This window comes from Carcharhinus amblyrhynchos, chromosome 4 (assembly GCF_965287045.1).
Source record: "Carcharhinus amblyrhynchos chromosome 4, sCarAmb.v2.hapA, whole genome shotgun sequence".
Lineage (NCBI taxonomy): Eukaryota > Metazoa > Chordata > Chondrichthyes > Carcharhiniformes > Carcharhinidae > Carcharhinus > Carcharhinus amblyrhynchos.
Genome location: NC_137327.1, coordinates 93,324,064 through 93,345,610, shown reverse-complemented (window position 1 = coordinate 93,345,610; position 21,547 = coordinate 93,324,064). Strand labels below are relative to the sequence as shown.

The following is a 21,547-nucleotide window of genomic DNA, read 5'->3' as shown; positions in this document are numbered from 1 at the left end:
AACCGTAACCACAGAATAGTTAAGTTTAAAGAATTAAAAATAGGTGGCAGAAAGTGTAGAAACAGTGAAAAAGACATGATGTATGATACCAGAATACATTAATATTGCTGAGCCAGATCAGCATTTTCAGAGATGCAAACAGTGTCAAATTTTTGAACTTTCTTCGGGAAGTACTCTGAACATTAAAATATAATCGGTAGTAAACATGTCAATTTGTATAGTGCAAATAAGAATAATGTATATAATTATTTTGAAACTGTACATTGTATTAATCACAGAAAAGGTTAGTGCCAGACATCAAGCTTTGGTACCTTAAATGATACATTGTGAAGTATTATCAAGTGCAGGATAGCACAGTTCCTTAAGCTATCCTTCAATTTTAACTATGAAGTTTTTTTGTCTAATGTTTTGTAAAGGAAGTGCACTTACAGCTTGAATTATAAAGCAGGTCTCCTAATATGCATTCAAGTGCCTGACATCTAACATTGATGTGGAGATGCCAGTGTTGGATTGGGGTAAACACAGTATGAAGTTTCACAACACTAAGTTAAAGTCCAAAGGTTTATTTGATAGCAAAAGTCACCAGCTTTCAGAGCGCTGCTCCTTTGACAGGTAAGTGGGAGTTCTGTTCACAAACAGGGGATATAAAGATACAAACTCAATTTACAAAATAATGGTTGAAATGTAAGTCTTTACAGGTAATCAAGTCTTAAAGGTACAGACAATGTGAGTGAAGAGAGGGTTAAGCACAGGTTAAAGAAAGAGATGTGTATTGTTTCCAGCTGGGACAATTAGTGAGATTTTGCAAGCCCAGGCAAGTCGTGAGCATTGTGAGGATTACAGACAGTGTGACATGAACTCAAGATCCTGGTTGAGGCCGTGCTCATACATGCGGAACTTGGCTATCAGTTTCTGCTCAGCAACTCTGCGTTGTCGTGTGTCATGAAGGCCACCTTGGAGAACGCTTACCCGAAGATTATAGGCCTAATGCCTGTGACCGCTAAAGTGTTCCCCAACAGGAAGAGAACACTCTTACCTGATGATTGTCGAGTGATGTTCATTCATCCATTGTCGTAATGCCTACATGGTCTCCCCAACGTACCATACCTCGGGACATCCTTTCTGCAGCATATCAGGTAGACAACATTGGCCGAGTTGCAAGAGTATGTACCGTGTACCTGGTGAATAGTGCTCTCACTTGAGATAATGGCATCCCTGTCGATGATGCGGCACATCTTGCAGAGGTTGCTATGGCAGGGTTGTGTGGTGTCGTGGTCACTGTTCTCCCAAAGGTTGGGTAGCCTGCTGCAGACAATGGTCTGTTTGAGGTTGTGCGGTTGTTTGAAGGCAAGAAGTGGGGGTGTGGGGATGGCCTTGGCGAGATGTTTGTCTTCATCAATAACATGTTGAAGGCTCTGGAGAAGATGTCATAGCTTCTGTGCTCCGGGAAAGTACTGGATGAGGGCACTCTGTCTGCTGTGTCCCGTGTTTATCTTCTGAGGAGATCGGTGCGGTCTTTCGCTGTGACGCATCGGAACTGTCGATCGATGAGTCGAGTGCCACATCCTGTTTTATGAGGGCATCTTTCAGCGTCTGAAGGTGTTGTTGCGATCATCCTAATCTGAGCAGATCCTGTGTATACGGAGGCCTTGTGCTAATGGGAATGGCTTTTTTAACGTTAAAGCAGCTTCAACGTTGAAGAAGCGGAGCTGCACAAATTATGTTGATGCTCAATATAATGGTGGCACAGTGGTTGGCACTGCTGCCTCACAGCACCAGAAACCCGGGTTTGATTCCCGGCTTGGGTCATCGTGCAAACTCCACACAGACATTCTCCCCATGACTGCATGGGTTTCCTCGGGAGTGCTCCGGAGTCTGAAGATGTGCAGGTTAGATGGATTGGCTGTGCTAAATTGCCCCTTAGTGTCAGGGAGACTAGCTAGGATAAATGCATGGGGTTATAAGGATAGGGCCTGGGTGAGAATGTGGTCTGTGCAGACTCAATGGGCTGAATGGCCACCTTCTGCACTGTAGGATTCTATGATTCTAATATAATTTACACTTAACTAGCCTCTCTCCCTCCCTGTCCGGGAGTGTTTCACTCCAGTTGGGTTTACAACAGCTCTCCACTAACAGGAAGCTGGCTGCCCAACCCTGCTGGAGTGAAGACGTACCATGGAGGCCCCCAGGAGGTCGGGGGGGGGGGGGGGTGGTGGTGGTGGTGGTGGTTGCACTGCCAGCGATGTGGGGTTGGCCAGCGATCATGAGGCCTGCAGTGCAGGGTTACTGCGCATGCGCCGATCTCCACGCTAACAGTTCAGCACATGTGCAATGGCCTACTCAACACTACGCTGCCAGCCTCTCCAGCAGGAATAGACCCTGCCCATAAATTGTTAACGAGATTCAAGCTAAGGCTCTCTCTGATGCACAGAGTGTAGGAGTTTCATTTTGAAAGTTCCACTAAAAAAAAGTGGGATTTACTCCAGTTTTTATGCCAATTCGGCACTTAATTTTTTGTGGGGAAACTTCCAAAGATTATTTCTTGCTATTATACTTATTCCCTCTCATACTAATAATACTAATATTATTCCACCACCCTTTCCTTCCTGTAATTACAAAAAGTCACATACCCCTGAATACTTACTTCTCAGCTTTGATCTCCTTGTAATAGTGTCTCTTATAAAAGCTAATCTCAATTTGTGCCATTAATTCATTTATTTTGTGCCTAATACCACATACATTTACATAAAGAGCCATTAATTTTGCCTGGATATCATTACCTAAATAACTGCCTTGATATGTTGCCAAATTCTTTCACTTTGTAAGTCTATGTATTCTTTTTCCAGTACTATGTCGGCACTATTTAGTTTAAAGTTCTCTCTACTTACCTAGCTATGCACTTTGTCAAAACATGGGTCCCAGCATGCTTCAAATGTAGACTGTCCCAAGAGTAGTTGTTGTTATCTCAGTTTTCCCCAGTACTGATACCAGTACCTCATGAACTGAAAGCCACTTCCCCCACAACAGTCTTTGAGCCACATATATATCTCTCTACTTTTACGTACCCTGTGCCAATTTGCATGTGGTTTAGGTAATAATGTAGAGATTCAAACCTTGGAAGTTCTATTGAGATTCAGAACTGAAGGAGCGCAGGCTTGTCAGAGGGTTGCTGGACTGGGGGAGGTCACACAGACAGGGAGAGCTAAAGCCACTGAAAGATTTGGAAACAAAAATGTGAAATTTAAATTTGAAGCAATACCAGAGTGAGCCAACCTTGGACAAGTGCGAAAGGTGCAGAAGTTTTGAAGGGTAAAATTATTTTACCAAAGAAAAGTACTTTGGATGCTAGAAATCTGAAATAGAAACAGAAAGTGCTTGAAATATTCATTAAGTCTGGCAAAATCTGTAGAGAGAGAGAAACAGAGCTGATGTTTTGGGATGAATGACGCTTCTTCAAAATGTTTCTTCAGTTCTGATGAAAAGTCATACTTAACTTGAAATGTTACTTGTTTCTCTCTGCACAAATGTTGTCAGATCTTTGAGTATTTTTAGGAATATGTTTTTATTTTAAATAATTATTTTTCTTTTCTTGAATGAGCATTTTCACAGGATGAAATTATGACCCTTTGTACTCTGAATATCGTTGGATAGAAACGCCACTTTGATTCTAAAACTATCATTTAGCATTAAGATCACTGCAATCAGACAAGCTAGGAAAGGAGCCATTGTTGAGTCAAGCCACCAATATTAGGAATGCATGTTGTTTTCACAAATACTTTTGATTACAGTCTGGTTTTCCTCATTTTAATTTTAAGTGACATATAACAGAAAGTAAAGATTTCCTAACGGTCTACAACAGTAAAAACAGGAAATCAGTCATTAAAGTATATACAAGATAATTTAAAATGATCAGCTATGAGCAAAATATCCGCTGGATCCTACCAATCAACCTTAAGAAGATTTGGATAAATTTCCCACGTGACTGGAAACCAGCCTTTTGCTTCACCATAATCTCCCCCATGCCCAATGTCTGGGTCAGATGAGTTGCACAACGTTGATACATCCTCTTTTGTTCAAATGGGAGACAGCTGAGTTCAATTGCAATGAGGAAGTTACACTTCATCCAGTTACTCTGTTTAAAAGCAAAAACATACCGAAACAGTTTCTTATACCACATGTAATGGTATTTTGGCGGCACAGTAGCACAGTGATTAGCACTGCTGCTTCACAGCTCAAGTCCTGGGTTCGATTCCCGGCTCGGGTCACTGTCTGTGTGGAGTTTGCACATTCTCCTCGTGTCTGCGTGGGTTTCCTCCCACAGTCCAAAGACGTGCGGGTTAGGTTGATTGGTTATGCTAAGACATTGCCCCTTAGTGTCTAGGGATACGCAGATTAGGGGGATTAGTGGGTATAATATGTAGGGATATGGGGGTAAGGCCTGGGTGGAATTGTGTTTGGTGCATACTGGATGGGCCGAAGGGCCTCTTTCTGCACTGTAGGATTCTATGATCTTCTTGCACAATGGTCAATTTTCCACATTGATGGGTAGGTGCCAGTGTTGTTGCTGTACTGAAACAGCTTGGTTCGGGCCATGGCAAGTTCTAGACCATGTTTTCAATATTATTGCCAGAATGTTGTCAGGGTCCATAGCCTTTGCAGTATCCAGTGCTGTCAGATGGGACTTGATGTCATTTGGAGTGAATTGAATTGGCTGAAAACTGACATCTGTGATGCTAGGGTCCTCCAGAGGAGGCTGAGACGAATCATCCACTTGACAGTTCTGGCTTGTAGCAAATATTTCAGCCTTATCTTTTGCACTAGTGTGCTGGGCTCCTCCATCATTGAGGCTGGATGTGGCGGGGCTTAGTTCTGTCTTTTATTTGCTGCTTATGCTGTTTATCATGCAAGTCGTCCTGTGTTGTACTTCACCAAGTTTGACACCTCATTTTCAGGTATGCTTCGTGCTGCTCCTGGCATGCCTCCCCCCGCAATCTTCATTGAACCCTGATTGATCCCCTGGCTTGGTGGTAATGGTAGAGTGGGGGATATGATGGGCTATGAGGTTACAGGTTTGTTGAGTACAATTCTGCTGCTGCTGATGGTCACAGAGCACCTCGTGGTTCTTGACTTGCTAGATATGTTCAAAGTCTATCCCATTTAGCATGGTGGTAGCGTCACACAACATGGGACTTTGTCTTCACATGGAGTTGTGCAGTGGTCCCTCCTACCAATATTGACATGGGCAGATGCATCTGTGACAAGCAGATTGGTGAGGAAGAGGTGAAGTATGTTTATTCCTCTTGTCTGCTCCCTCACCACCTGCCACAGACCCTGGCTAGCAGTCATATCCTTTTGGACTGAACCAACTTGGTCAGTATTGGTACTACCAAGCCACTTTGGGTGATGGACAACGAAACCCACCTAGAGTACAGTGTACTCTTGCCACCCTCATCGTGTTCAACATGGGGAATACTGATGCATCAGCTCGTGGTGGTTGTGGGGGGGCAGGGGGGGTTGGTAGTGAGTGATACATGGTAATCAGCAGCAGGCTTCCTTGTTTATGATTGACTTTTGAGTTTATGCTTCACAGTGTTTGGAGTCAATGCTGAGGACTCCTAGGGCAACTCCCTCCATACTGTATATCACTGTGTGGCCCGCCACCTTGACTGAGAGAGTATGGCTGTTGTTTGACTAGCCTGTGTGAAACAGCTCTGCAAATTTTGGCACAAGCTCCCCCATGTTAGTAATAGCTGAGTTTGGCAGAACTGTTTCGGGTGCCTAGGTCCATGTCAGATGGCCTGTTCAGTTTCATTCATTTGGGACTTTTTAGTGGTTTAACACAACAGAAGGGGCTTGCTAGACCATTTCAGAGAGCATTAAAAAGTCAACTACATTCTGTGGATCTGGAGTCCAGGTAAGGATATCTTTTCTGATGTGTCACAAACCACACTGATGTTATCTGCGAGGGTGTCTCAATTTGAAAACTGGTTCTTGGTGGTGTATAGTTTTGTGTTTGGAATGGTGCAAGGAGTCATGTGAAACCCCAGTGAGAAGAACCACTCCAGTTAGTGTGTAACAATTACTAGAGAGCAGTTATTAAATTAAAAAGACTACACACAATAAGACTATAATACTCAAAGGCAACTAAATATATGAATTACTAAACACACCCACACAGTTTTCAGAGAAATTTATCCCTTGGTCCAAGATACATCTATAAACCCTGAACTCCTTAAGATTTTCCCATTTCCAAACAACATTCAAATTAAATAAATCTACATGTCAAATCCAGTTTATAGTTACACAGTATAGAGTGGATGATCAAATTTGGGAAATGTCTTTGCTTGGTCCTGCGAAGATATTTAAACTGCTTTTATGAAGGTTTCTGCATGACCTTGGATCTTATGAAAACTATCTCTCACATACTGAGACGTTGCAATGCCTCTTGGTTCTAGGCTGTTAAACTGGCCTGCCTGCTTCTGCTAGCAATTACATCTGGTTCTACTTTGATTCTCCCTTCTGTGTACTTAGGTCATCTGCAGCTTTCACATTCCATGACTCTCAAAACTGGCATCTATATACAACTGATCTCTCAGTCATCTAGGTAAGCTGTTTCCTGACGATAAGGCTATTCACGTCTGATTCTGTCTGAATGCATGCTAATCCTATTGCCGGGAAAGGTCAACTCTCATTATCTCCTTTGAATGTTGGCTACTGCTATCGCTAGGCAAGTCTTTACCTGTTACTGGGCAGATCACATCCTATCATTATTGGTGTCATCCCTGGTCCTATCATGTTTCAGGAAACCAGCAGGTTCTTTGTACACTTGGCTTGGTTCCTGGTATACATGAATTATCTTCTCCTTATGGGTTGTAAATAACTCTGGTTCATGCTTTAAACTGATTTATTAACACTTCACATAAAGTACAGGTTATAAAGTAGCTATTTCTCTCCTGAGTACAGTGTGTTCCCTTCTCTCCTTTTTCCTTGTACTGAAATTCTTCTTCCTGTTGTTACTAGACAGATTGATGATAGGTGCCTATGATGTATTGGGTTAACTAAACGAGATATGCTGATGTGTGAGGCTGATGATAGTCCTCTCGTGACATTAGCAGTCGTGTAGTCATGTCCCAGACATGAAGGTGGGAGAGAGAGAGAGAGAGAAGAAAGAGGAAAAAGGAGAAAGAAGGGAACACATTGTACTCAGGAGACAAACAGCTACTTTGTAATGTGTCCTTTACATAAAGTGTTAATAATCAGTTTAAAGCATGTAGCAGAGTTATTTACAATCCATAAAGAGAAGATAAGTCATGCATACTAGCAGCCAGGAAACCAAGCCAAGTGTACAAAGAACCTGGTGGTTTCCCAAAACATGACAGGACCAGTGGTGACACCAATCCAGCTAGACTGATGCCATTGATGAACCACAGCAAGCCAGTGAAGAAAAACCTGGTAACACCACATACTTACAACCCCACCGAAGGAGGTAGCAAATTGAAGGTCATAATATCTGTAACCGGGGAGCAGTCACTGCCCCACCCCACCTATTTGAATGTCTCAAGGTCCTACAGAGAAGCCAAACATGGAAGCAATGGAGGAAGTACTTCCTCTGATATTGAGCAGCATCAGGCAAAAATTGGGCAATCGTGTTAAAGAGCAAAAGCATCAAGTCAGTTTGTTTCTTGATGCCACAGGTCCAGTCACAGACAACACTCTTCTGAGGCAAGACTTTGACACTGTTTTCAAAGTCTTTGACAAATATTTCAGCCCTAAGCACAATCCGATGATAGAGCATGCACGCTTGCACCCTTATTGAGGGGAGATGCTGTTGTACTACTAAGGATTCCAGGAAAATCAGATGATAACCAGCACTTGGAAAACTCAATCCCTTCATGGAATAAAATACAAAGTTTTATGTAGATTTTCAGCCCAAAACAGCTGAGGTGATTTATTTCAAAAGTGGTGATTTCCTTTCCATCACAAAGATACCATCCACTAGACCCTGGGTGGATACTGAGCTTAAGATGTCTCAGTTCTTTACAAACTAGACCAGAGTTGGCAGATACAGAAGATACTGCAACAGACAGTGGCTATTTGCATGAAGATGCTTTGGGTCCAAAGCACCCAAGTTAGCTTGTTCCTGAAGAAAGTAATGAGGAACAGACTGTTGAAGCACTGAGCGATCTGCAGGAGGATAAGTTCCTAGGTTGGTCTGCCAATTATCATGAAGGCCACATTATCTATTTAAAGGGTCAGCTATGTCTCACGAGGCTGAATAGCATTTAGATCTTTATTCCACTGAATCTACCAATGCAATACCTAGCCTATTGCTAGTTAACCATGAAGTCTTTTCCAGGAAGAATGACTTGCCTGATTCTAGACTTCAGTCCATGAAGTGTCATACCACCAAAGCATTGGTAGCACCTATTTGCAAGGTGAAAGTAAATTGATGTCTGTACTGCAGCCCTGAATGAGAGAGTCTTCGTTCCTTCTCTTCTAGTTTAACAGCATCCAAGGATGATGTCTTCTCTCTTGCATCAGTCTTCCAATGCAAAGAATCCATCATCCTTCTGCAATCCTGAAGTTGACACTTTGATTGCCAGTAATATTGCAAAGTTGCTGTCCCAGTTCATTCATGACAGTGCCCTCCAAAGAAAACAGAAATGTCTGTATGTCCAAAAAATGTCTTGTCAAAACTGTGGGAGACTGCATCCCTTTTAACAGTGACTTGGGGAGGGGGTAGAATTTGAATTGAGTAGAATTTTTGGGAGCAAAAAGGGAATTACAGAAATATGATGTAAATAGTTAAATCATGGTTACATATTAATGTTAAGAACCACATCAATAGTTGAGAGAGATAGCGTATTGGACAAATAAATCTGCTGGTCTGTGATGTGGATGATGATGTATTGGTGACATCACTAGTCATGTGCATGCTCTCTCTCTCTGAAGAAAGTGAGAGGGGAGGAAACACACTGTACTCAGGAGAGACATAGCTATTCTGTAACCTGTCCTCTTATGCAGTTTTAATAAGTCAGTTTAAAGCAAGTACCAAAATATGACAGCCTGTCTAGAAAAGAAAGCTGCTGGTACTTGTGACCTAAGAACATGCCAAGATACGTCGCATGTACCAGCAGCTAAGAACCATGCCAAGAAAACAAAATCGTGATGGTAATCCCAAACAGTGACCAGCATTGTACACAATGTCCTGAGGTCCGACAAGAGATTTGGAAGATTTTAGCATTATTTCCTTATTTTTGTATTCAAGGTCCAATTCTGCCCCATTATTAAATGTTTGATAAAGTTCTTAGCTGCACGTCATGCCACCTACAAACATCCAGGTCTTTCTGTTCTTGCACACAACACCTCCCTCACCACTGGAAATAGCGACTGCAAACACTGCACATGTGCAGTTATATTGTTTCTCTTTTTACACAGATCTGAATTCAAAGTTTCCAAACCTGCAGTGGGCAAAGGGCAGGGGAGTCAGGTGGTAATGGGCTTGGGCTGCTAGGATTCTACAGCATTTAATGCTGTATTGTTGATACATTTACTCAATTCACCATCATTCTCTACAGGTTGTTTGCAATTACACTAACTCGTCCCATGAAATTTACACTTTCTGCAATATAGTATTTGCATTTGTGTTAGATTCCTACTTTTCAAATTTCAGTTATATGAACCATGCCGTGGGCGGCACAGCGGTTAGCACTGCGGTTTCACAGCGCCAGGGACCAGGGTTCGATTCCCGACTTCAGTCATAGTCTCTGTGGAGTCTGCACTTTTTCCCCATGTCTGCATGGGTTCCCTCCAGGTGCCCTGGTTTTCTCCTACTGCCCAAATATGTGGGTGTTAGGTGGATTGGCCATGTTAAATTCTCCCTCAGTGTACCTGAAAAAAAGGCACCAGAGGGTGGTGACTAGGAGATTTTCACAGTGACTTCATTGCAGTGTTAATGTAAGCCTACTTGTGACCAAGAAATAAACTTTAACCAACTCTGTCCCAATTACTCAAAACTAAATGTATTATGGCCCACCATCTTACTTGCCTGGAACATATCGTAGCAGAATTATATCCTGTGTGTATTCAAGACATTGACAGCTATCAGACTGAGCAGAGCGACATCTGTGTGGGTCAGTGCAGATGGTCATTCTCATTCTTCTGTGTCGCAGAGACACAGTTGAAAATAATACCATTTAGATTATGTCGCCTCTCCATGTTGTTTCTCCCAAATGGATCACTTCACGCTTACCTACGTTAAATTACATCCATCAAGTGTCTGCACATTTCACCAGTCTATGTTCCTACTGAAATCTGTTATAATCCTAAGTATTTACCCTGCTAATCCCACTGACACTAAGAGTTAACTTAGCATGGTCAATCCACTTAACCTGCACATCTTTGGAGAATGGGAGGAAACCAGAGCAAGCAGACATGGGGAGAACGTGCAAACTCCACACAGTCACCCAAGGCCAGAATTGAATCTGGTTCCCTGTGAGGCAGCAGTGCTAATCACTGTGCTGTCCTAATCATCTTCAGTATTATCCCTATGAAAAAATACAGGTTATTTACATACAGCAAGCAATGACCCAATATGAACCGCTAAGGCAGCTTGTTGCACACTTCTCTTCAGTTAGCAAAACATCCATCCAATACTCTGGTCTCCTATCCCTTAAGCAACTTATGAGCTTACCACTGTCCCTTGACTAGTATTTAAAAAAAAAGACTATCAATAGGTAATTTATTAAATGCCTTTCAAAGCCAAGTATATCCTTCCTTCTTCTTCTTGCTTTGCAGAGGGACCATTCTCTGAGATACCTATTTTTCTATCACCAACTCCTTGTTGCCATTTCTGTTGCACCTATTCTTTATTACAATAATGACTTCCAGATCTCCAAATCCCCATTCAATGTTAAACATCAATTTACATGTAGAAGCTCCAATCTCGTGTACTGTATTTACTGCTTATTTTCTACATTGGACGGCCGATTTGCAAAACTCTTTCAAAAGTGAGATTTCCCTGTGGTTCATCACTTGCATTTCAACAATGCTCCAACTAAGCTCAATGTAAACATGGTGACACATTTTCTTATATGCTCTTTTGTCAAATCCTTTTATTAGCGTTTGTTTTCACATATACCTGAAAGCCAAGCCTTTTCATTGCCTGATTTAGCTATCTTCAAACATTTTTGTTTTTTTCACATCCTTTCACTGCTTGACATGATCTTTGTAGATTTATCAACCACTGATGTTTAATATTGCTGAAAAATTAGACATGTCAGTGCTTTTCATCTGACACGCAACAATTGTACTGCAGTATCCTGATAAGCGCAAGAAAAGACATCTCTTTTTTCAGCAATGCTCAAGTTCTGTACGACCAAACAACCATTTTTACTTCATCCTTGCTTTGCAACTGAAACATTTTCAAGCTTTTAAATTAATTAATTTCTGATCTCCAATGAGTCGGCACACATCACTCTTGGTTTTGCTGAGTTCTGTAAAAGTGTTAGTTTATTTTACAGTTTTTAATTCTAGATCTCATTTACACTTAGATTTTTAACTACTGACGAGGTTGCTGTCTATTTACAGTATTTCCATTTTGGTTTCAGATTTTAACTTGTTGTGTAGAAACAAACAGTCCAAGCAAGCGTTTGACTGCCAGACACTGTTTCTGTCCTCATTTCGGTTCATATTATTGTGGTGAAGGGCTTTTTCTCTTAAGTTTTGGACATTAATTTTTTTCATGTTTTGCTGGTCTTACCTGTATTCTTTAGTGTATTCAAAATCTTGTTTGTTATGCGCTGGTTTGAGAAAATTGCACTCAATAATTCCAATTACACCAACTCCACATCCTCTGCTGGTTGACTGGAGAAAAAAAATGCAAGTAAATGATTGGTTTATTGTTTTACACAGTTGATGTTTTTCAGGTGCATTGTCTCCAAAAAAGATCACTTTTAATTAATAGAGTTTTAATGGAATAGCAGTCTGCTGTTTTACAGAACTTGATACTTGAGAAACTAATTTGGAGTTGCCATTTACTAAGTTATAGGAACTTTGTTCTTTTCGTCTTCATTACATGCTTTTTTTCTGGAAACATGTAAGCTCATGTCAATTACACCGCAACTCTTTAGAGAAAGGGATATAAAGGAGTGTTGATGGTTCCCAAGGTTCAGGGTCAGGATTGACTGAAGCACCAAGCCAGGCTGGCCAAAAGGGTGCAAGTTTCATTCCTCACATTTGTAAGAGTTCCAGTGCATAACTGATCTCAATGCTTCAAGTATAAAAAAGAAGAAAACTCAAAGGTGTGGTATTGGTCAAGAACAAGATGGGGTCCCAGTGTTGACTGGTCCACTGACATTCACTGCATAGTCTCATATGTCATGAATTGGTATTGGCTAGTTACTGAAATATTAACAGTGCCATGGAAATGTACCACAGCAAAAATCAGCACCACTAAGAGATCAGATTGGTTAAAATAAAAACAATTTCAAGCAGACAAAAAATGTATATAGTTGATTTTAATACCAAAACATGGAAATATGAGATTCTTACCTTTATCTGGCATCCCACTTTCTCATAGGATTTGATAAGCCGGTTTTTGTTGTACATCATTATCCCATAGTGCTCTTTGTTTTTACAATTAAAACCAAAGGTTATTTTGACACGTTTATTCTAATCAAATCATTAAGGTAAAGGACATAAAAAGACATGGTATAAAACATGAGCTTTGAATATCTAAATAGAGTTGTCATATATCTCTGCATTTGCAAAGTAAATCATAAGAACATGAGAAGTAGGAGCAGGAGTAGGCCATCCAGCCCCTCGAGCCTGCCCTGCCATTCAATAAGATCATGGCTGATCTGAAGTGGATCAGTTCCACTTTCCCGCTTTCTCCCCATAACCCTTAATTCCCTTGCCTACCAAAAACCTATCTACCCGTGTCTTAAATACATTTAGCAAGGTAGCCTCCACCACTTCAATGGGCAGAGAATTACCCCCCTTTGAGTGAAGAAGTTCCTCCTCAACTCCGTTTTAAACGGCCCTCCCCTTATCTTGAGGCTGTGCCCTCTAGTCCTGTTGTCCTTTCTGAGCGGGAAGAATCTCTCTACCTCTACCCTATCCATCCCCTTCATTATCTTATACATCTCTATAAGATTCCCCCCTCATCCTTCTAAACTCCAACGAGTACAGACCCAGTCTATTTAGTCTCTCTTCATAATCCAACCCCCTCATCTCCGGTATCAACCTAGTGAAACTCCTCTGCACTCCCTCCAAGGCCAAAATATCCTTGCGCAAGTGTGGCGACCAAAACTGCACACAGTACTCCAGCTGCGGCCTCACCAGTGCCCTGTACCATTGCAGCAAGACCTCCCTGCTTTTATATTCTATCCCCCTCACTATAAAGGCCAGCATCCCATTTGCCTTCTTGATCACCTGCTGCACCTGCAGACTGGGTTTTTGTGCACAAGGACCCCCAGGTCCCTCTGCACCGTAGCATGCTGCAGCTTTTCCCCTTAAAATAGTAATCCCTCCTACTATTATTTCTGCCAAAGTGGATAACCTCACACTTGCTAACATTGTACTCCATCTGCCAGGTCCTCGCCCACTCGCTCAGCCTATCTAGATCCCTCTGCAGACTTTCCACACCCTCCACACAAATTTGCTTTTCCACTCATCTTTGTGTCATCAGCAAATTTCATCATCCTACACTCAGCCCCCTCCTTCAGATCATCTATATAAATGGTAAATAGCTGAGGCCATTGATCACATTGATGGTTTATTAATTTACAAGGTTTTATTGCAATAATGAATCAATTTTACAGCATGCATGAAATATTGCATTTTTCTCAAAATTAAAAAAAATACTTTTCTTCAAAAATATTTTCCACCCATTTTTGTTAATTGCAATGCTCTGTGCGTGAGGTGTGCAGGTATTGTCATTTCCAGTCAGCGTACTTCACTGAAACTGTATTGTCATTTGGATTTTTCCTTGGCTGAAATGAACAATTTTAATTACAGAGACTAGGATTGTCTTCTTATTTTATATAGCATCTTTAATGTAATAAAACACTTCAAGGCACTGCACTGAGGCATTATAAAACAAAGTATGACACCAAGCCACATATTAATGTCAGATAACCAAAACCTTGGTCTTAAATGAGGAAAGGGAGAGAGAGGTGGGGAGGGGGTGTCTGGATGATGTTTTGTAGCTTAGTGTCTTGGGTTAACTAAAGACAGTCATTAACGGTGAAGCAATTAAAAAAGTCAAGCCTGATTAAGAGACTAGAATTACATCAGTGTAGATATTTGGAAGGTGGTGGGCCTGAAAGAGAATACAGTGATAGGGAAAGGTGTTGCTACAGAGGAATTTGAAAACAAGGTTGAGAATTTTAAAATCAAGATGTTGTTTGACTGGGAGCCACTGTTCAGCAAGCACAGCGATGATAAAGCGAACAAGATTTTGGCCGAGTTCGGACATGGGCAGGGCTGTTTTGGATGACCTCAAGTTTACAGAATATGGAGAACCATCCAGGAGTTGGTTGGAATAGTCAAACCTTGATGTAACAACACCACAATTGAGAATTTTAGTAGTTGATGAGCTAAAACAGGGCAAAGTCGAGTGACTTTTACTACAGAAGTGAAAATAGGCAGTCTCAGAGAAGCCATGAATAAGAGAATGGAAGCTCATCTCGGGATCTGATGTGCTATCAGGGTTACGACCAGACTGGCTTATACCACTACCTGGGAAAATTATGGTATTGGTAGCTAGGTAACAGTGTTTAGAGTAAAGACTGAAAACAATGGCTTCAGCATTCCCAGTGTTAAAATTGGAGGACATTTCTGCTCACCTAATGCTGGATGCCGAATAAGCAATCTGTTAATTTAGCAAGAGTGGATGATCTAAGAGAAGTAGTTGTGCCGTGGTGCTGAGAGTAGTCAGTTGTGAACACTAATCCAGTACTTTTGAATAATGTAACTGATGGGCAGCATGTACATGAAAAATAGGAGGGAACATGATAAATAGGAGCAGGAGTAGGCCATCCAGCCCTTCGACCCTGCCTCGCCATTCAATAAGATCATGGCTGATCTGCCGTGGCTCAGTTCCACATTCACGCCCTCTCCCCATAACCCTTAATCCCCTCGTTTATCAAAAACCCATCAACCCGCGTCTTAAAAATATTTAGCGAGGCAGCCTCCACCACTTCAACGGGCAGAGAATTCCAGAGATTCACCACCCTTTGAGTGAAGAAGTTCCTCCTCAACTCCGTTCTAAACCGCGCCCCCCTTTATCTTGAGGCTGTGCCCCCTAGTCCTACTGTCCTTTCTGAGCAGGAAGAGTCTCTCCACCTCTATCCTATCCATCCCATTCATCATCTTATACGTCTCAATGAGATCTCCCCTCATTCTTCGAAACTCTAACGAGTACAAGCCTAGTTTATTCAGCCTCTCCTCATAGCTCAACCCCCTCAACTCCGGCATCAGCCTAGTGAACCTCCTCTGCACTCCCTCCAAGGCCAAAATATCTTTGCGCAGGTGCGGCGCCCAAAACTGCACACAGTACTCCAGCTGCAGCCTCACCAATGCCCTATACAGCTGCAGCAAGACCTCCCTACTTTTATATTCAATCCCCCTCGCTATGAAGGCCAGCATCCCATTCGCCTTCCTGACCACCTGCTGCACCTGCAAGCTGGGTTTTTGCGACTCATGCACAAGGACCTCGAGGTCCCTCTGCACCGTCGCCTGCTGCAGTTTTTCGCCCCGTAAGTAATAGTCCTTCCTACCGTTCTTCCTACCAAAGTGGACCACCTCACACTTGCCAACATTAAATTCCATTTGCCATTTCCTGGCCCATTCGCCCAGCCTATCTAGATCCTTCTGCAGACTCTCCACACCCTCCGCACAATTTGCCGTTCCCCCAATCTTGGTGTCATCAGCAAATTTCAACACCCTACACTCGGTTCCCTCCTCCAGATCATCTATATAAATGGTAAAAAGCTGAAGCCCCAGCACCGACCCCTGGGGCACTCCACTAGTCACCATCCGCCAATCCGAATAGCACCCATTGACCCCCACTCTCTGCCTTCTATTTGACAACCAATCCTCTATCCACGCTAACACCCTACCCCCAACTCCATGTCCCTCGACCTTCTGCAATAACCTCTTGTGAGGTACTTTGTCAAACGCCTTCTGAAAATCTAGAAAGACCACATCCACCGGCTCTCCTCTATCCACCGCCCTAGACACATCCTCATAGAACTCCAGTAAATTTGTCAGACACGACTTCCCTTTAATGAAACCGTGCTGCGTCTGCTCTATCAAGCAATTCCCTTCAAGATGCCTCGCAATTTCCCCCTTAATGACGGATTCTAACATTTTACCTACCACAGACGTTTAACTAACCGGCCTATAATTCCCCACCTTTTGCCTGGCACCCTTCTTAAACAACGGCGTAACATTAGCCGTTTTCCAATCATCCGGCACTTCCCCAGAATCCAGTGACGTCCGGAAAATAACCACCAAGGCATCCACTATCACCTCCGCCATTTCTTTCAGAACCCTCGGATGCATTCCATCCGGTCCTGGGGACTTGTCCACAATCAGCCCCTCCAGTCTGTCGAGCACCGCCTCTCTAGTAACAGTAATGTCATTAAGACCCTCCAGTCCTACCACCTTTCCATCGCTAACACCCGGCAAATTATTCACGTCCTCCTCCATGAAGACAGAAACAAAAAAGTTATTCAATACCTCCGCCATATCCTCATCCCCTACCACTAGGTCCCCTTTCTCATCCTCTAAAGGACCAACATTCATCCTAGCCAGCCTCTTCCTTTTTATATATTTATAAAAACTCTTGCTATCCTTTTTTATATTAAGCGCTAGCCCAGCTTCATAGTTTCTCCTACCCTTCTTTATCAACTTCTTTGTCAATCTTTGTTGACATTTAAACCTCTCCCAATCCTCTTCTCGCCCACTACTCTTAGCTACTCTAAATTCCTCCGCTTTTAATTTATCACTTTCCTTCACCTCCTTCGTTATCCACGGCTTATTACCTCTCTTCCTACTATCCTTTTTGACCATTGGAATAAATTTCCGCTGAGCACCAAGATAGATCTCCTTAAAGATCCTCCACTGCTCCTCAGCAGACCCTCCCTCCAACGCGCTCCCCCAGTCCACATTCGCCAATTCTTCTCTCATCCTACCGTACTCCCCTCTATTCAAACAGAGGACGCGTGTCCGGGAACCCACTTTCTCCTCCTCCATCTGCACCAGAAACTCCACCATACAATGATCACTCTCCCCAAGAGGATCCTTCACCACAAGGTCCCTAATTCTACCCGCCTCATTACATAGCACCAGATCCAAGATAGCTCGCTCCCTCGTCGGCTCCAACACACACTGTTCGAGGAAACTATCCCGGCAGCATTCCAAGAACTCTTCCTCGAGCCCCCCGCATCCAACATGGGTCGACCAATCAATATGCAGATTGAAATCCCCCATAACTACGGCCGTCCCATTCCTGCACGCCACACTTATTTGCGCGTTAACAGCCCGCCCCACCTCCAGATCATTATTCGGGGGCCTATAGACGACACCCACCAGTGTTTTCCTCCCTTTGCTGTTCCTAATCTCCACCCACAACGATTCCACCCTCTGCTCCTTGGCTCCAATATCATCCCTTGCTACCACCGTGATGCTATCCTTAATCAGCAGAGCTACGCCCCCCTCTTTTCCCTCCTGCCTATCCTTCCTAAACACTTGATAGCCCTGTACATTCAGCTCCCAGTCCCTGTCTCCCTGCAGCCACGTCTCTGTAATGGCCACCAGATCGTATCCATTTGTGTCGATCTGCGCCACCAGCTCATCCACTTTACTCCGAATGCTTCATGCATTCAGATAAAGCGCTTTCATCCCAGCCTTCACCTGGACCCTATTTGCCGTAACGCCACCAACCATACTCACGCCCCCTACTCCCGCTATTGTTGGGACATCCTCGGCCTCTTCCCTTACCTGTACCCTCTCCTTAACTTTAGACCTCGTAACATCACCTACCCTCGCACCCTCCCCCCCAATTAGTTTAAAGCCCTGTCTACAGTCCTCTTTACTCGATTCACCAGCACTCTGGTCCCAGCACGGTTCAGGCCAACCCCATCCCGCCCAAACAGGTCCCACCTACCCCAATACTGGTGCCAATGCCCCATAAATTCAAACCCATTCCTCCCACACCAATCCCTGAGCCACCCATTCGCTTCCTTAATCCTGTCAACCCTAAGCCCGTCTGCACTCGGTTCAGGCAGTAGCCCAGAGATAACCACCTTGTCGGTTCTACTTTTTAATTCCATTCCCAGCTTTTCATACTCCCTCCCCAGATCCTCAGTCCGCATTTTGCTTACGTCGCTGGCACCCACATGTACCATAACGACCGGATTCTCACCCTCCCACTCCAGGTTCCTCTGCAGCCCAGCTGCGACATCCCGTACCCGAGCACCAGGCAGACAACACACCCTTCTGTGCACTTTGTCATTGTGACAAAGGACAGTGTCAATACCCTTCACCCCACTATCCCCAATCACTACTATGTTCCTTTTCCCCCTCTCTTTGCCTATGTCCTGCTGCATCACTGTACCGTGTGCAGTTTGCTCACCAACCTCACCTGCCTCGTTCTCGTCCAGCCTGGAAGCAAGAACCTCAAACCTGTTATGCAGATTAAGAGGCTGAGGCCTCCGCTCCCCACCCTCCTTCCTCCGCTCCTCACCCCCCTTCCTCCTCCCAGCAGCCCCCTTTTGTCCCTGACCCTTAGAGTTAGCCAGTCTAGGGGGGGTGGATGTCACTTGCACCCCATTGACAATGGCACCCTCTCTCCCCCTGATGAGCCTCAGTGTCTGTAGCTCAGAGGCCAGCTCATTTACCCTGAGCTGGAGCTCCTCCAGCAACCTGCACTTACTACAGACATGGTCACTGGGATGGACCCTGGGGTCCACCAGTTCCCACATCATACAGAAACCACACATCACATGCCCCTCCATTATTCACTGTAGTAGTTTTGAAAAAAAATTTTTTTTTTTCGTCTTTTTTCCTTGTTTTTCAAACGAACTCACCTGGCCTTTTTTCTTCCAAGCCCTTTTTGATATTAAGCCTTAATAGCTCTCTCTGCTTCCCACTCACTCCGCTGCCCGCTCAGACGCTGCCCGCTGTCTACACCAGGCCTCCTTTTAAACCTGGCGCTGATTTAAAGCTGATGTCCCACAACTGCCTGCTAACCACTCCCTCAGAATTCTTAAAGCAGTAAATACAATAAGTAAATGCTTTAAACAGTTCTACAAAGAACAAAGTGCTTTAAACTTATTTTAAACAGGTTTTTAACAGGTAAAATCTTAGCTCTCTCTCTGCTCCTTCACTCGTCTGCTCCAGCAAACAATGGAAGGCTTCACCGTAGGTACATGCACAGTAATGTTAGGCAGGGGATTCCAGGATGTTGACCAGGTGACAGTAAAGAAATGGTGATATGGGGGTGAATTTTCCCGTTCCGTTTGCCACAGGTATTGGAGTGGATGAGAAGCGGACCATGGAAAGGACCATCGACCTCAGGATTTTTGGGGTGAGTGAGCCAGAAAATCCTGCCCATAGTTCCAAGTCAGGATGGTGTTTGGTTTGGAAGGGAACTTGCAGGTATTGTTGTTCCCAAGTATTCTGGGTGGTGGAAGTTGGGGGTTTGAAAGGTGCTGTGAAAGGAGGTGTGGTGATTTGCTGCAGTGTCTCTTGTACAAGATATACAAAGAAAATAAGAAGTTAGAGAATATGCTTTAAAGCAAGATGATGCCATGTAACATAATTCAAATACTGACAATGCAGGGAAGAAGAAAATACCATATTTGAACTTAGAAAAAACAGAAAGAGGTTAATTCAGAGGAACAATGAACGTATTAGTATTGATTAAATAGAAATAAGGAAGACAGTTGGAGAAGTTAAAAAGTTTATTAGTCACAAGTAGGCTTATATTCACAATGCAATGAAGTTAGTGTGAAAATCCTCTAGTCTCCACACTCCGGCACCTGTTCGGGTACACTGAGGGGGAATTTAGCATAGCCAATTCACCGAACCTGCACATCCTTGGATTGTGGGAGGAAACCAGAGCACCCGGAGGAAATCCACGCACGCACAGGGAGAACATGCAAATTCCACACAGACAGTGACCCATGTCAGAAATCGAACCGGAGTCCCTGGCACTGCGAGGCAGCAGTGCTAACCACTGTGCCACCGTGCTGCCCTAAAAACAAAGGCACTACTGAGATTATATTTGAATTAGCTCAATGCTTGTTCAAACATTAGGTTGATGATAATGCTGCATTATAAATGTACAACTGAGATCCAGCACAATGCTCAATAAAAAAGGTCTGGAATTTCCCAACAATCTTTGCTACGATAATATGCATTTCTGATAGACATCACTGCTCTCGTGCACAAGTCCAAGGAAGCTACGCTATAAGTGATTTATATCAGCTTGTATAGGGTCCCAATTTTTTGAGTTATTTATGCCACTTTTCTCAATCCATTCCTGAAAACCTAATAAATGGATTATACATGCTCTCCACAACCCACTCCTCCCATCCCGATTCCATCATCCATTTCAGCAGCATTCATAAATGATTGCAAAAGTTAGCTCTGGAGTCAGGGTGGAGTCAAATTGATTTGTCCCACAAACCTGAGAGAGTCTAGAAATTGAACAGCTTTTTAAAATAGCAACAGCATATTATAACCATTATGGCAAAACAAGAGCACTATCACTGCAAATTGAAAAAAGGATACATTAAAATTAGGTCTGTAAACATCATATTCGACATGAGCCAGACTCTTTGTGATAAGTTGTGCTTTGATTTTTTTCTTGCGCAGGATGATCTGCATGCGAGGCTTCAGGTACAAAATGCTACAATATGCCTAATGCAAGATAAAGAACATTAGTAGCTAGCTTACAATCTTGTAGTCCTCATCTTGGTTAATGATTCTCATGACTTCTTGAAAGAAACTGCTAGTTAATACAACACCTGTCTTAATAAATCAGAAAGCATCACTGAAAGAATAATTATTTGCCAAAGTGTAGACTCCAAAGATGGATTTCAGTACAGGTAAGTATTTACAGTGAAATCTCTATTATTTACCAGATAGAGAGGATTTGATCACTTCTTCCCCCCTCCCTGCACCAAAGCATTTTGGAGATTATCAGCTAATTTAGAATCCTCAAAATCTGTTCTTATTCAAACTTTAGGACAGCAATACACATTGCACAGAAATGTAAACAACCACACTAAAATAGCAAAAGGGATAACAGTAGATGGTGAATTGAAGAAATATATCATGAAAGAATTCATTTTGAAAATTCATGCAGGTAATCAGGATTGTGATATGAATGGTAGTATGGATAATGGATATCCCACTTTATGTTGAAACTTATGCTTTTGAGATGGCACTGTCGCCGTGTGTTCCATCCAGTAACAGAAACTAGTTAATCAGAGCAGTAGAGACTTTGAGGAATTCTGATAGAGGTATGTGA

At 43.1% G+C, this 21,547-nt stretch overlaps 1 protein-coding gene across 1 annotated transcript in view; it reads right to left on the bottom strand.

Annotated features, from left to right (window-relative positions):
* The window catches only part of LOC145342203 (MORC family CW-type zinc finger protein 4-like), a 143,866-nt gene that overhangs the window by 72,119 nt on the left and 50,200 nt on the right, over positions 1–21,547 (bottom strand). Inside the window, exons 7-9 of the mRNA XM_080187555.1 lie at positions 20,806–20,934; positions 12,553–12,672; positions 11,762–11,865 (exon numbers count right to left, since the gene is read on the bottom strand). Coding sequence (XP_080043681.1) covers positions 11,762–11,865; positions 12,553–12,672; positions 20,806–20,934 — 353 coding nt within the window. The remainder of the gene's footprint in view (positions 1–11,761; positions 11,866–12,552; positions 12,673–20,805; positions 20,935–21,547) is intronic.